Below are 16,396 nucleotides of genomic sequence, written 5' to 3'. Positions count from 1 at the left end.
TCGTTTTGCTTTTTAATGGGGTAGTAAAATTAGCTATTTTCTTTAAAACTGCTCTATTGAAGGGTGTTTATTTTGTTTCATATTTTTGAAAAAAAATTGCTATGAACCTAAGTTCTCAAGAATGAGAGAATAGATTAAAATATAATATAATGAAACAGAATACTATGGGTCCATTAACATATTTTTATAAAAAGCACATGGCATGATAAAATAAAATGCGCAGGTGATATGACTGATACAATTTAGAAATGAAGGATGTTGGATGCACATTATATAATTTCATAATTGTAAATTTTTACTTTAAACATAGAAAAAAACGTACAGTTACACACAGTGCAGTGATATTGCCACTTTGTATTTTTAATACTAAAATAGACCCTTTAAATTGGAGATCAGTACATTTCTTCTGTAAATAGCCAGACTGTTAAATGTTAGGCTTTGCAGGCCACCTAGGTCTCTGGCACATTCTTTGTTTTTGTTTCGTTTATTCAATCCTTGGAAAATCTAAAAACCATTCTTTGTTCATAAGCCTTGTAACACAGGCCACGGGCTGGGTTGGGTGGCCCTTGCTTTAGATGGTTTCATTTTCTCTGTATGCTTCAGCTGTTTTATTATGGAGAATTTGGGAAATATTTTTCAAGTGATGTGAGAGATGCTTCCCCAATTCACTTTAGAATAGCTGTGCCAATTCAAACTAGCACACTTTTGGAGTTGATTGTTTTATTCACTTCTGTAAAGAAAATTGAAATGTAGATATGTCATATCATCATATAGAGCCATACTGTCCAATATGGTAACCATTAGCCCTATATGGCTAATTAATGTAACATAAAAATGAGTGCCTCAGTTCCATCAGCACTGTGCTGGATAGCATAAAGATTTTATCCCAGACACTTCTATAGGACCGCAATGTTAGAGAAAAAAATAATACTCTAGGACCCAGCCCTATGGTAAGTTTTGGCACACCAACTCTCCTTCAGAAAATAATATAGACGAGGAAGGCTAGGTAAATGGAACAGCAATCAGATTTAGTCAAATGGACTCAGAAAGGTAGCTGAAGGTTGAATAATTTTCCCAGGTTCAGAAGACAAATCTATTACACACTGGCTCTGGGATTGCCCTCCATTTCCTCAGTTGTAAAGCAAATATTGTGATACCTACCTGGTGCTGGTTTTGAGAGGAATACACAAGGCTGGACATGTGAAAATGTGTAGTAACATTACAATTTCAGGAGATACACGCACACACATTTACACTGGCCCAAGGAGGCCTTTCTGAATTTGTTGTCACAAATTGAGAAAGAACCACTTCTTGCCAGTATGGTTAGATTTGGGCTTGGGAGGCACAGAAAAATGTCTTGCATTTAATTAATGCCAAAACTGCCATTAAAGATTATACTCTGGGCCAGGCGCGGTGGCTCACGCCTGTAGTCCCAGTACTTTGGGAGGCTGAGGTGGATCGATCATCTGAGGTCAGGAGTTTGAGACCAGCCTGGCCAAGATGGGGAAACCTCGTCTCTACTAAAAATACAAAAATCAGTGGGAGTGGTGGTACATGCCTATAATCCCGGCTACTTGGGAGGCTGAGTCATGAGAATTGCTTGAGCCCAGGAGGCGGAGGTTGCCGTGAGCTGAGATGGCACCACTGCAATCCAGCCTGGGTAACAGAGCAAGACTTTGTTTCAAAACCTCTAACTGAGAAACAACTGACCTCCTGAAGACTTCAGACCCTTGGGTGGGTCACATTATATTTTTGGTTCCCTGTGACTGCTGGTAACCTTTGCCCCAACAGTGAGGAGGTTGGTTTTCCTCAGCTTCACAGTTTAGGAAATGAAGATGTTTGGTTTTGGCATGATGGCGAGGATTCTCCTGTGTCTCTTATCCCTTGAGCCTGGTACTCCTGCTCTCCTCCCCCTCCCTGCCTTTTACAACTACTCTGAGAAACAGCCCCCACCCCCACTCCAGGCATCCAGACTCACTTTTAAGCACTGACCCTAAAGACGACTCATTCTGCAGTTACGGGAACTTCACAGGATTTACACACACTGTATAAAACTGATGTTAGTTAAAGTTTCAGCTGTGGCTGGGAGATTCTTTAAGAAGGGGTATACCCTCTGGGAGAACACGGTAGACTCAGTGGCGGCTTTAATTCTTCTACCTGCTCTGGGAATTGGGGTGAGGATAGGGCATCCTTCAACCCAGAGCATCCATCCGAGGCAGAGAAATCTTCGATTCTTCCATGTAAATGTTGTGATCTATTTCCTGTATTTATTTTGGGTCTCTTCCCTTCAGCACTTGATGGCTATACTTATCTATGTTGAAAAGTGCCCCGACTTTTTAAAAGACAATTCTTTATTGTTGCTGCCCCTGCACTTGATTAAATGAGGGGGGAACCACATTTCTCTCTCTGCTGCTCCTCCTCCTCCTCCCTTGATTAAATGAGGGGGGAACCACCTTTCTCTCTCTGCTGCTCCTCCTCCTCCTCCTCATTGGAATTACATGGCAAAGGATAGAACAGCCTTGCAAACAAGTGACTAGCTGCAGGCTAGTGGTATTTTCCATCGTGAGACAACTGTGTACAAGAATCCTGGTCAAGCATCTTTTATTAGGCGAGGGTGCCTTTGGAGTGGCCTGTATATGCTATTTAAACTATTTTTATATTAATTTGCAAAGCTAGGATAGAAGGCAGGCAATGAGCTAAAGCTTCCCACCCTCCCATGCCCCTCCCCACCAACCCCATGCCCACATTCCCAACCATTGGACCCAATCCTGACGGATCTAACAAAGAATGTCCAGGACGTCTGGGAAGTGGCATGGGAGACAGACATGCTTATGAAAATTAACTTCACCTCAGAGAAAGCCACAAGAGAGGGTGGGGTAGAGGGAGGGGGAGAGAACTTACATGGCAGGGAAGGTGATTGGACTCAGATTTATGTCACAAAACAAAAAGAGCCACGACAGTGGGCTTACTTGCAGAAGTATATACAAGTGAACTGGGGGCACTGTACATGGAAGATCCCTCCTGGTTGGCCTGGCACAACAGGACCGTGCCTACGAAAGAGAGAGAGAGATGGTATCTGGTTTGGGAATCGGTACACTACACCTGAGAGATCACGGCAATGCAACCGAGAAACGCAGAGAAATGAAAACACAGCCACATCCCCGAGCGCAGGACAAGGGCACCATACAAAGCCCCCTACCTTAGCCAAAGGGAATCAATGGAAACCCCCCCACCCACCACAACCCGACCCACCAAGCACATGTCATTACTTTTCACACGGGGTTGTGTAGCGGACTCTGGTTGCCCCAGGGCCCAGGTTCAGATCAGAACGGAAGCAGCATGGCATACTGAAAAGGGAACTTGAGAAATATTTGAGGGAACTAGACAGTAAGCCTGACTCAGACACCTCTTCACTGTGTGATCTTGGCAAGCCACTGTACCTCTCTGTGCCTCGGTGTTTCCATCTGGAAAATAGGGGTAAATATACCTACCTCCAAAAAGGGCTGTGCATCATATGATTGGAGATGTACCCAGGGCAGGGGCTGGCATGTAATAATCACTCAATCAATAGTAAGCATACATGTTGATAGGTTTAGAGAAAATGGTACATTCCTTCAAATGTCAGTCTTTCCGAATCAGTTCTTCAGAGGAAGAACAGAAGTAAGGCAGAGAAAGAAAAATTGCAACTTTTTGCCATCCCTGGGACCCACCCTGGACCCACACTGGACACTGGGTGAGAGAATCTTCGGCTTCTGTTTTCCCACTTTCTTCCCTAAAGCTCTCTCCCTTCCAGCTAGAGAGGATGCCTAGCTCATCCTGCAAACTGCGGCTGCATTGCAGCAATGACTTGCCTCCTCCTGATTTAAAGCGAAGGGCATTGGGTTTATCCTTTCAAGATGGAATTTTACAGCGGCAAATAACGGTGGAATCCTGAGATACCTCCTCAATCTATGACAGATTTTGAACAACCACCCACTCCAGGGATGACCGGGGTCAGGAATTGTCAGGGTATCAATTCTACTTTCCCACTGCTGCAAAACTCAAACTCCAAGACTTTGAAAATAATTAGAATTCTGAGGAGTTTTAAGGCCATTACTGGTGATGGAAATACCTCCCTGTGGTTTCTGGTCACTTCCTTGGCTGGGGAAGGTCAACCGCCCCAGTTTGATTTGGATTCCCCTGTCAGGACCACCACGGGAAAGCAGTCTCCCATGATAAGAGGCCAACCTTACAAGTGCACCCCCAGAACAGGGAACTTTTCTATATCCTTGGAGACTTGCCCTAGGGAATGGTTCTATGCTCCTTCTGTATCTTCCCTACGATCAACAAAAATGTAGTTGAAACTTCCAAAGCGTGTGGGTTCCTGCCACAGAGAGGGACTGCACGGTGACGTCCTCAAGAAACAGTAAACCAGACACAATTCTTTCTCACCCATCTCACTCTTCCCCTGTTACCAGTCTGACAACTCCATCCACTCTTTCCCAGGGAGAAGCAGCCCAGGGCCAGAGGTTCTACCTGAAGGAATGTCCCAGAGTTCTTTTCGATCTGGTTTCCCATGCTTATAGCTGGAGAAGAGCCACCCCTCACCCCCAAAATAGCCCTTCACACAACAGTGAAATTAACTCGAAATTAACAAAACTTCTCTGTGTAGTAAATATATTAAGAGTCTGGCAGAGTGTCAGTCATGATTCACCTGTGCTAAACTAGTAGTTCTTTCTTCTTCTTCATTTAAAAACAGTTTATCGACCAGGTGTGGTGGCTCATGCCTGTCATTCCAGTACTTTGGGAGGCAGAGGCAGGTAGATCACCTGAGGTTAGGAGTTCGAGACCAGCCTGGCCAACATGGTGAAATCCTGTCTCTACTAAAAGCACAAAAATTAGCTAGGTGTGGTGGCGGGCGCCTGTAATTCCAGCTATTCAGGAGACTGAGGCAGGAGAATCGCTTGAACCTAGAAGGTGGAGGTTGCAGTAAGCCGAGATCACGCCATTGCACTCCAGCCTGGCTGACAAGAGCAAAACTCCATCTCAAAAAAAAAAAAGTTTATCACAACATATGAGATGATACTTTAAGTGGTTTAACCTCGCCTCAGGTATTTCCAGTTTTAGCAGGTCACTGCAGATTAACAGCAAACAAACCAAACTCCAAAGAATGGAGATGGGGATATGAAACCAACCAAGGGGAGGCAAGCTACCTACCAGTAAAGACAGTTAGTCCCCACTACAGTCAGTCCCCTCTACAGTCAGTGCTGTTTATCAATGAGTACTCCTGTGTGACTCTGCAGTGGTTATCCATGTGCTTCTTCTCACTGCTAGAAATCTTAGAAAGAAATGAATGTGTTTCTATAGGATATACAGAGAGTTATCAGATCGGAATCATCTAGGATAGGATCCTAGCAGGTGGATTTGGGGAATGCTCCTCAACCTTCTCTCCTGTGCACGCCTGGTTTAAAAAAACACTTTTAAAATCAGATATGAAGTTTCTTGGGGTGCTTAAATTTCAGAAGAAAAATGTGTAACTGTAACAAAAACATACACAGAAGGACATTTCAGTATCGTATGGTTAAAACCCTTGGGTCAATTTTCAATATCCTCTATGCAATTTATAGAATTCCACTGGGACACAGCACAGATTTTTGCCTGGAAAGCTAACCTAGGGCAGGGCATAATGAAGCATTCCTAATTTTTTTAATGCTGTGGATTCGGAGAACCTGGACTGAAATAACTTCTTTGGATACTTTCTTAGTAGTAAAAAAAAAAAAAAAAAAAATCTTTATGCAATGATTTTGACCTTTTGTAAAACAAAATCTACGCCTTCACAGGACTTGGTTTTTGTTTTATCTAAAAGCATCCTCCAATTTAATTTGCAAAGTACTTACTGTATGTTCCCTTAGTGCTTTGTGACCTTTTCTTAAAAGGACGCTTTGAATTCAACAAAACCAAAGCAGCAGAGAACACTGCAACCTCCATGCATTTTTTTTGGGCAGGGAAGGGTAAGTGTGTTTGTTTTAAAAAGTAAGTCAAATAGGTAATAAGGTACAAGCAGCAGTATGGAGAGTGCCTACAAGGTCATTCAAAGCACTTCTTAATATAGCTTCAACATAGCTCTTCAGTGAGTCCACTGAGCTGGATCTTCTATCTGTCTCTAGCCTTCAACATAAACCTTCTACTGCCAAATGCCAGGAAACTTCATCTGTATCACATGGTGACATCCTGTACTTCTCAGACTTCTGTGCTTTTATCAAATTCCTTATAATCTAAGGATGGCAACTGGGGTCAATTCATACCGCTACCTACCCATTCTTTAGCCAGAACGGAATTAATCAATTTCAATATTATCCTTTCCTATTGGCCTGGAATCCTCCCAATCATTCTCAACACAGCCAGTAGGCAATGATTGCCACTTGATTAGAGTGGGTGAAGGGGATGAAACCTTCATGCCATTCCTGCTCTTAGAGTTAGATTAGACCATTTCAAATTGACTTTTTTTTTTTTTCTTTTTCTTTTTTGGTCAAATAGAATTGAATGTTGCCACGTTCATGTGGTTCAACTTAAAAAAAAAAAAAGGGGGGGGGGCTTCCCCTGTCCTCCTCCAACATAGTTTAAAAGTGACCTCTTCTCTCCCTAGTCCTCAGGAGTGAATTAGTTATTACCTATTCTATGCTCTTATCTTACATTTTTAAACCTCCCTGATAGATCCTTCGTGGTCCTGTACTACAATTTTCTACTTACACATTGGTCGTCTGAACTACAAAATCCACCTGGGGTAGAGCCAAATCATACCCATCTTTTCATCCCCAACACCTAGGAAAATACCTGATCCTTAAAAGGATTAATGCATATGATTGAATTATAATACATTTTTAAAAAGAACTCTCCACTTCTACCCTCTTTACTAAAAATAGTGTTTTTTTTCAACCAATCCTTCTTCCGCCTGTTGTTCATGGCAGGAAATTTGCATGCCTAAAGTTCAAATAGATTTGCACACTACATCTAACTTTTATAGATTGAAATAGCTTCAATCTATTTCACGTGTTTTCTCTTCTTTCCTGGTTCTTATAAAGTTGGCTCATCCACTCTAACAAGAAAACTGGGCAGCCTGTACTGTCGATGACTGTATCAGCACCTGGCAGAGCCTGGGTTCCATGGGACAGACCTCAATCTCAGAATAATCAGAGCCCGTTCCAAAGCCTGTCACACTCGCCCGCTCTGAGTGCCGGGATCATCGGTATCCCCACATCCTGGCAAGATGTCCCATAGCCACTCTCCAGCAGGATTTTGAATCCTCCAGTGAGGAAGGGAGTAAGCCAGTGCCAAGGTCTTAGATGGGGCATCGGAACCATTTCTGCTGAGCAGTAGTCTCCATACAGTATGTAGGGGATCATTCCTGGCCCCTGAAAGGGGCAGGGACAAGCCTAGAAGGGATGTTTCCCATCACAGACAGGAAGGAGGAAGTGTTGAAAACTGTTTACTCTGCTGCCAACCCCTAAGTGAGGAAAACTGGTCTCAAACTGGAACAGCAGTGCAGTTTCACACCTCCATGCCTTTGCAGAGGCTTTGTCTTTTTCCAGGAAATCTTTCCCTCGCTCTAGATAACATCCTTTCTGGACTCAGCTCTGGCTTCTCCTAGAAACCCTATCTATGTACCTTTGTCTGGTGGAGTTCAGCTTCCTTTCTCCTCTTTTTAAAATTGTGTTGTGTAATCTATTTAATGAGTGTCTTCCCCCCTTGATGCTACTAATCCAAAGAGATCAGGAATCATCCCCCATTGATGCTACTAATTCAAAGAGATCAGGAATCATGTGTTTATCTTCCTGTCCTCATGAGTCCAGGAACCTAGACTAAGGGGCAGGAAGCAAATGAAGAGAGAATCCGAAGGTTTCTGATAGGCAGCCATGCTACACTTGCAAGAAATAAAATGCGGGATGGGAAGGAAGAAAAGAAATGGCAATGTCTGCCCCTTCCCTTTTAGTATCAAATGGGCACAGTTCCAAGCCAGTACATGGTGAATAACTAGAACTTTTCCTACATAATTTCTGAATTAAAAAAAAAAATGTGAACGGAACATCCCAACTGCCTGGCAACTGGGAGTGGCCAATTAGCTTCATGAGCTCGAAGATTAAAATGGGTTAGGAAATCCGGAGGATGATCTTGAAGACACAAAGAACAGCTAGACTTTATGAAATAGCTAAGATGGAATGAGTACCCTGAGGCCCCCACGCAGGAAGTTTCTGTATATGTCATGCACTGTCTGTACCTCTAATACAGGAGTTATTAAGAAATTATTTTAGGCAGATAGTAAGAGTAAAGGTTCTAGGTGGAAATTTTCCTGTAATAAGAAACCACCCCCAAACCATCGCTTTTATAACAGAAAAGACTGCTCGAAGGGCTGGGCAGGCAAGCTTTGATATGCAAATACCAGCCATTAGGAACAGGATTCACTCAGTGTGGCGATTCCTGCTGTCTTCTCCTTGTCACCACCTGTGCCCAGTGTATTGGCCACCTCCAGATAACACCATGTGTTCAGAACATCATGGCGACCCGCATTTACATACTAAGGTGGGAGGGCCAGGTTTTTTGCAGGCTACATAAATGACACAGCTGGCCAAACCAATCCCCTGGGCTCTATGCAAATCAGACACCGCCTCCTCAAGCCTCCCCTATAATCTACCACTTTTCTGCCACACACAGGCTTTCTCTGTTCCATTCCCCACTCTCTGGTCTCTGTATGGGGAAGCTGTTCTTTTCTTTCTTGCTCCTTTCTTGCCTATTACACCTTTCGTTCCTTAAAACCACTCCACGTATGTCCACATTGTTAATCCTATCGGCGCAAAACCAACAACCTTGCCATTTCTCCAGTCATCAGAACCGTATCACCTCTACAAGCCTCTACTGTGTGCTGGTGCAGTCATACAAAAATAGAACTCTCCACTGAGGTCTGGCTTTCCTAATGTCACTCAGCTGAGGAAGGGAGCTTACTCTGGAAAGAGGGCTAAGAGGAGAACTCTAGAACCCTGCAGGGCAATGTCAGAGTAGTCCAAGTGCTTATTAGTCCCTCTGCCTCTAGTGCTCAGCCAGGAAACTATGGTGTAGTGAGTATTATCATTCATTTGGCAGGTACTTATTGGCATCTACTAGTCTATGTGCCAGGCACCGTGCTGGGCTTTGGGGGCACATCTGTTGAACTCCATGTGCTTTTCCAGAGGATGACATGTTATCACTTTTAGTGCTCATATGTTCAGTAACAAATGTATACATGAAAAGAAACAAAAGAATGATTCTGAATTTCAAACCAAACCTTAGCCTACATAATTAGTCACATTGCTCACTGAGATAAGTATAATTATTCGAGAACAATTTTTATTAGATATAACTATTATGGCTTTGGCCAAAATTCTACATTTCTGCTATATAATGCTATCAAAACTGAAAGTTTAGTAGTAATAGGAATCAATGCTAGAAATGTTTTGATTCTACGTAAAGAAAAAGCTTTTTTCAATATTTGCCAAAGAATATTTACTTTGCATTTGTCCCTGCATAATAGGGGTCTGATGCCATTAGTCCTCCTTTACTGGCATTAAAAAAGTGGCACAGAACAACTAAGTCCTTTGCCAAAAACCTTACCAATCAGAGGTAAATTTTAGGTGAAAAACAAGCTATTTGGGTTCCTAAATTGTCATTCATGTCATCAATGAGTCCTTCCTTCAGTCCATTGTTGTAGAATCGTTTTTAAATGCTATAACTCTGAGTACTTTAGAATGTGACTTTACTTACAGAGAGGTCTTTAAAGGTGTAATTAAGTTAAAATGAGGCCATATGGGTGGGCCTTAATCTGACACATCTTACAAGAAGAGGGAAACCCATGTGGAGAGAGAGGAAAAGATAGTCATCTGCAAGCCAAGGAGAGAGGCCTCAGAAGAAACCAACCCTGCCAACACCATGATCTCAGACTTCCAGCATCCAGAATTACGAGAAAATAAATTTCTGTTGTTTAAGCCAGGGTTCCCCAATCCCTGGGCCATGGACCTTACTGGGCCACACAGCAGGTGGTGAGCTTCAGGTGAGCGAGCAAAGCTTCATGTGTATTGACAGCCGCTCCTCATTGTTCGTGTTACTGCCTGAGCTCCACCTCCTGTCAGATCAGTGGCAGCATTGGATTTTCACAAAAGTGTGAATCTTATTGTGAACTGAGCTAGGGATCTTGGTTGTGTGTTCCTTATGAGAATCTAATGCCTGTTCTGTCACTGCCTCCCATCACCCCCAGATGGGACTGTCTAGTTGCAAGAAAACAAGCCCGGGGCTCCCACTGATTCTACATTATGGCGAGTTGTATAATTAATTCATTATCTATTACAATGTAATAATAATAGAAATAAAGTACACAAGAAATGCACTTGAATCATCCTGAAACCATCCCCACTACCTGGTCTGTGGAAAAACTACCTTCCACAAAACCCAACCCGGGTGCCAAAATGGTTGGGGACTGCTGGTTAAGCCATCCAGTCTGTGATACTTTGCTATGGCAGCACTAGCCAACTACTACACCTACCTACCTTATAATGAGGGTCCCCTCCAAAGTGACCCACAAGCCTCAAACTTCTCTTGGACTTAGAAGCCAAAGAGGTTGCCATGAAGTCCCTAGCAATGGAGGTGACTGCTTTCAATTGACAGATTTATCCAAAATTTACCCAAAGCCCCAATGGACTGTGGATACTTTTACAGTCACACATTTTTGAACACCAGACTAGCATTGAGCTAATCCATGTAAGAATATTTTCACAGTTAATCTCTAATGCTTTTACATCAGCCTGAAAGATGAGCTTCTCTGAAGGGTTATGGTAGAATTTTAAGTATAGGGATATTTCCATTTGGGCACAGATGTTGCAGAAAAAACGTTGCTCTGTATGTTTACTTCTTATAAATCAAATCATGTTTTAATTGTATCAAGGGATTTCCATATTTAAAGGGGCCTTGAAGCGAATCTGTCTATAGTGTAAATAATCCCTCACTCCAATTTATTTTTATAAGCTTTGGTTTTCATAACATTCAAAAAGAAATACACCACTTCTTGTTTGTTTCCTCTTTTTGCTTTTTATTTTGACATCACTTGAGAACTTTTGGAAAAGTCACAAGAATAATACAAAGAAGAAGTATTTGTTCCTTGACTATTTATTGTTTGAAAATTGTAATGACTCACTCGAACTGTTCACTTAATCTCCTGAAGCCAAAATTTAGGCTAATAACGGCAGTGACAGAAAATATTTAACTTAATATGATAAACCTAACAATAAGAGTTCCCAAAGTGTTTTACTGAATACCTGAGAAACACTGGGTATCCTGCTCAACTTTAACTTAGATTATCATTTACTCTTAATGACCCGGTAGGACAGACACTATTTTTATACCCATTTAATAGATGAGGATATTGAAGCATAGAGAACTCTTTTTCCTTGCCCGAGGTGACACAGATCTTGTGATGCTGACTGCGAATCATACCAACCAGATTCCTGGACCCATGGTTCTAACAATCATCTTCTCAATCAAGTGCTGACCAACTACAGACTTTTGGCCAAATCCAACTGCTCCCCCTCCCCCGAGCCCCCACCTATTTTTATATGGTCTGTGAGCTAGGAATGCTTTTTACAATTTTAAATGGTTGACAAAAATCACAGTAACATTTGACCAGTGAAAACTGCACGAAACTCAAGTTTCAGTATCTAATAAGTAAAGTTTCATTGGAAGACAGCTACATCTATTCATTTTTGTGTATGGCTGCTTTTCTGCTAAAATGACAGGGCTGAGTAATTGCACAGAGACCTTATGGCCTGCAGAGGCTAAAGTGTTTACTGTCTGGCCCTTTACAGACAAAGTTTGCTGATCAGTGTTCTAAGATCCCTTTACTGCTTGGAAAAATACTAACAGTAACTGTCTCTCAGTACACCATTAGCCCTTCCCCAGGGAGCTGGCACTAAGTATTTCAGAGGCTATCATTTGATCAATACTTGCCAAAAAAAGTAATTTTATTTCATTTTTGTTCAAAACAAACTTTTTTAAAACACAGGGCTTTTAAAAATATTTGCTTAAAATTTCTTTTGAATTCATTGTTTTTCAAAACAATAAAACCATTAGGCCAGGTGTGGTGACCCTGCCTGTAATCCCAGCACTTTGGAAAGCCAAGGCAGGCGGATCACTTGAGGCCAGGAGTTCAAGACCAGCCTGGCGAACACGGCAAAACCCGTCTCTAACAAAAAAATACAATAATTAGCCAGGCGTGGTGGCATATGCCTGTAACCCCAGCTACTTGGGCGGCTGAGGCACAATAATTGCTTGAACCCGCGAGGCAGAGGTTGCAATGAGCTGAGCTTGCACCACTGCACTCCAGCCTTGATGATGGAGACTCCATCTCAAAAAAGAAAAAAAAAAAATTCAAAAAATTGTTCCATAGAGTATTTGTGGAGGTCTGTCAATTCAGCCACAACAAAAACAATGAAAATAAGTTTTATCTTGCAAGATGTTTGTCCTTCAAAGTTATGGGTGTCAATATATAGATGATAAGACTACTAGGGCCTTGCTTCTCAAACTCTACTATGCTCTGAATCAGCTGGGACTCTTCTAAATGCAGATTCTTATCTAGGGGTTCTGGGGTGGGGCCTGAGACTCTGCATTTCTCATAGGCTTCCAGGGGATGCAGATGGTGCTGACAACAGTAAATTGCTAGGGACTACATAGGAACCTCATGTACAGCTAATATTGACAGTGCCCATTAAGGTGGCACTGGGTTTCAGGTGCTATACAAGATGTACTCTACATGCACGTCTTTTTCTTATCAAACCCAAGAGCAAATGAAAGCTGAGAGAAAAAATATAATAAAACTGAACTATATGTCAGTTTTGTCTGACTCCAAAGCTCAGACACTCTCTCTCAAAGCTACACCTGTTTATCAATGGTGATACTTGGTCCTGAGTTGATAAAAACACATCATTCAGCATGAGAATGATCAATATCCATTACCCCCATTACAACAAAGCCACATCTAAGAATTCTGAAGCTGCCATCTGGCAGGAAACACCTGACTCTTCCCGGCTAAAGATGTTAGCTAGAACCTCCTGATCATGTTTAAGAATCTACGATAGGGTTTTAAATCCAACCAAGGAAGCCTTTGGGCAGAATGTATCTTCTACAGGTAAGAAAAATCCTACTTGCAAGATTGAAATAAGACATAGAGGAGGAAAATGCAGAGGAGAAATAGTGAACGTTTGAGATTTCTACAGTGTCATTGAAAGAGTATAGGCTTTGAAACTTTTATCTTTGTTTTGTTTCCTGATCTTGCTGACTGCAAGTTGAGTTGACTTTGGGTAAATATCTGTACTTCTCTGAGCCTCAGTGTTTACATCTGTCAAATAGGGACAAAAATGTGTACTTGATCGAATATTACTGTGAGGATTAGAACTACGGCATGAAAGTGTTTGGCAAATAGTAATCAGTAAGTGAATCAACAATAATCATGGAAATAGCAATTATTATTGGGTATCTAAAACAATGATGCTCTGAGGATTTATTTTGGTTTTAAGAAAGGAAATAGCAAATTTATAGCTATTGAACTATTTTGTTTGGCCACTAAACATAATGCTAAACGTAATAGTTAATGGCAAATATTTTAGTATTAAATGAATTGCAAGCACTTATGTTTGGGAGTTTTAATGTGATAAGATATGTCTAGCTTCTAGTGGGAAGTCAGGGGACAGACCATGGGTGTCTGGGCTAGGATTCCTGTTCCGCAGAGCCACGGTAGGCAATGGTGAGAAGCCACTACTTGCTATAATTGAGACATAGCTCCTCCAATTTGGCACATTTCACTTATTTATCTCATAGCCTGTTCCTAAAAAACATTTTAGTTTGCAATCTCTGATTAGGAAAGAAAAATGTAGAAACTGTCATTCAACTGAAAACAGTGGAATTTACAAGTCTCTGCAAAGAACCTAGAAGGCCTTCTATACTCGCTTCTCATCTTGGGAATAAGAGCCTCTAAGATGCCGTAAGAGCCTAAAAACCTGTCTAGAGAGGCTTCTCTATTGTCACTTCTTTCATATTTCAAGTACTATTACAGAACTATTTAGGAGGGACTCTATTTGTGGAATGAGGACGAGATTCTTCATCTTGAATTGCCTTCCTAAGCCTTCTCAGATTAGGCTTAAAATTTTAACCTGACTTTTTTGGTGAGAGTAGAAAATGCATGTCACCTTTCAATCTCACAAAGAGTGACTGGATGAAGTTGTCTATGCCTGCCACAACATACACACACATACTTGCACACACTGCCCCTTCCCCTGCTATGGCTAAAAACAAACATAGTATTTCAGCTAGTGAAAATCGTTTCCAAAAATGAAACAGAATGGGGGGACTTCAATCTTTACAATAACACATGCACATCAAACAAACACTAGAATGAAACAAACAGTTTTTTTTTTTCTTCAGAGGAAATATCAGTGATATTGGGGTGTCTGTGTTTTAAAATGATACTGGGTTTAATACAATAAGTGTGCATCCATTAACCTTTGCGTCAGATTTAAATGTATAACCCATTAACTAATTTAATCTCTCAACAAAATAACAGCCGTTGGCATTATTCTTTGAATAATCCTTATTTAGTTTCCATAATGGTATACAGCTTAATGAAAAACTCATTAGAATGTAGCATACAGCATAATTAATTCTGGCTGATTCTTTTGGTGTAAATAGCTAATGCAGATGCGGAATTCCATTTTCCACTGGCTTTATTAATTTTTCATAAACTAATATGTCGACTGTAATGTGTTATAACAATTCCATGGAAGTTCCAGAAATGCATTACCTGTCACTGATGTAGTTACTCAAAGTAGGGTTTTGCCACTTGTCAGTTGGTTCTTCAAAAGACAACAGGACGGCTCTGTTTTATACATAGAGAATGAGTATCTACATGTAATTAACAGAAGGGGTATTAAACACTATTGGGTGAATTTACTTCTATTTACACACCAACTTAATTGGTTGGGGGAATAAGAACAACAAATTTTGAAAAGAACCATAAAAGTGGAAAGCAAAAAGTCTTTCAAACTAAAGAGTTTATAATCTAATGATGACAAGTTAAAACATTAAAAAAAAAAAAACATGTCACCTTGGGTTTGAAATTGCTGGTAATTTACTTTCTTAAAAGATTTAGACAAAACCAGGAAATAAGTTTCACAATAGCCTTTGTCCTAGGCACTAGATTAGTAATTAAGAACCCAATCTCCAGGGTTGCTGAATAGTTGATAATCTGCTCCTAAGTCTCCCAGCACCACAGGACTTAACGCACATATTAGTAATAATAAGAGTCTTAATTATAAGACTGTTACTCACTGTGAACAAGTACTAACTCACCAACAGGTGTTTTGCTTATTTTTAATTTTTATTATAATTGTTATTTTTAATAGAGCTTTCAATGGCTGCCTACCACTGAAAGGATAAGTTCCAAAATTCAGATTTCATTATGTAAAATTTTAAGGTCTTTTGCAACCTTTCTCTAGAAGGTAGTCTCTAATCTCAACAGATCAATATTTCTTAGCCTTTGGAAAAAACGTCAACTTGGCTCAGAAATTCCCATCAGTAGGTATCAGGTGAAGATCAAGCATGTGTATTTTTTTTTTTTAAGTTTTCTCAATGGATTCTAAAGATAAAGGTTGAGAAACACCTTGGGACCCTATCAACCACCTCCATATTCCCTCCTGCAATGATCTTTACCCACTTTCTTGCCAGGTGAACTCTTACCCTTTAAGACTCAATTTACAACACCCCTTTGACTCCTCATGCAGAGAGCCTTGCTATTCTTTTGGCTCTGGCAGGTATCATTGTGTACTACACACTCATTGATAGTTTGTTTTGCACCCTTCTACTACCCGGTTGACTTCTAGAGGGAAGGCCTGGGTCTGTTTTGGTACCTCAGCACCTAGCACAGTGTCTAGCGCCCAATACTATAATTCTGCAATAAAAGGTGAATTCATGGAAACAAGGATTAAGTGTTAATACACGGTCTGTCTCTTTGGCCCTTCCCTGATGAACATCAAACAACTGAGTGCCATCCAGCTAAGGTCATGGGTTCATGCAGCATATAACCGCTAAAACTGTGCAATGTAAAAAACCAAAAGAAAAACTCTCAAGGGCTTAAACTGGTGGCTTTATTACCGCTGAGCTCTTCAAGCCAAGCTCAGCAAAGTAGGGACAATGTTTTTGTACGGGCCATAAACTAAGAACGGCTTTCACATTTTTACATGTTTGAAAAAAAGCAACTATTTTGTGACACATGAAAATTGTATAAAATCTAAATTTCCATGTCCTTAGTTTTATTGGAAAACAATCATGCCCATTTATTTACATATTGTCT

At 41.0% G+C, this 16,396-nt stretch overlaps 1 protein-coding gene across 50 annotated transcripts in view; it reads right to left on the bottom strand.

The window, feature by feature from the left end:
- Nucleotides 1–16,396, bottom strand: part of RBFOX1 (RNA binding fox-1 homolog 1) — a 2,494,239-nt gene that overhangs the window by 80,046 nt on the left and 2,397,797 nt on the right. For 37 of the 50 annotated variants that reach the window (XM_063655277.1, XM_063655280.1, XM_063655273.1 and 34 more), the window contains one exon: nucleotides 2,970–3,050. The exons of the other annotated variants lie outside the window; for them this stretch is intronic. In XM_063655277.1, the coding sequence (XP_063511347.1) occupies nucleotides 2,970–3,050 (81 nt within the window). The remainder of the gene's footprint in view (nucleotides 1–2,969; nucleotides 3,051–16,396) is intronic. 50 annotated transcript variants of the gene reach the window in all.

This window comes from Pongo pygmaeus, chromosome 18 (genome assembly GCF_028885625.2).
Source record: "Pongo pygmaeus isolate AG05252 chromosome 18, NHGRI_mPonPyg2-v2.0_pri, whole genome shotgun sequence".
NCBI classification, from domain to species: domain Eukaryota; kingdom Metazoa; phylum Chordata; class Mammalia; order Primates; family Hominidae; genus Pongo; species Pongo pygmaeus.
The sequence above is the reverse complement of the archived record's forward strand: the minus strand, read 5'-3'. Positions and strand labels throughout refer to the sequence as shown.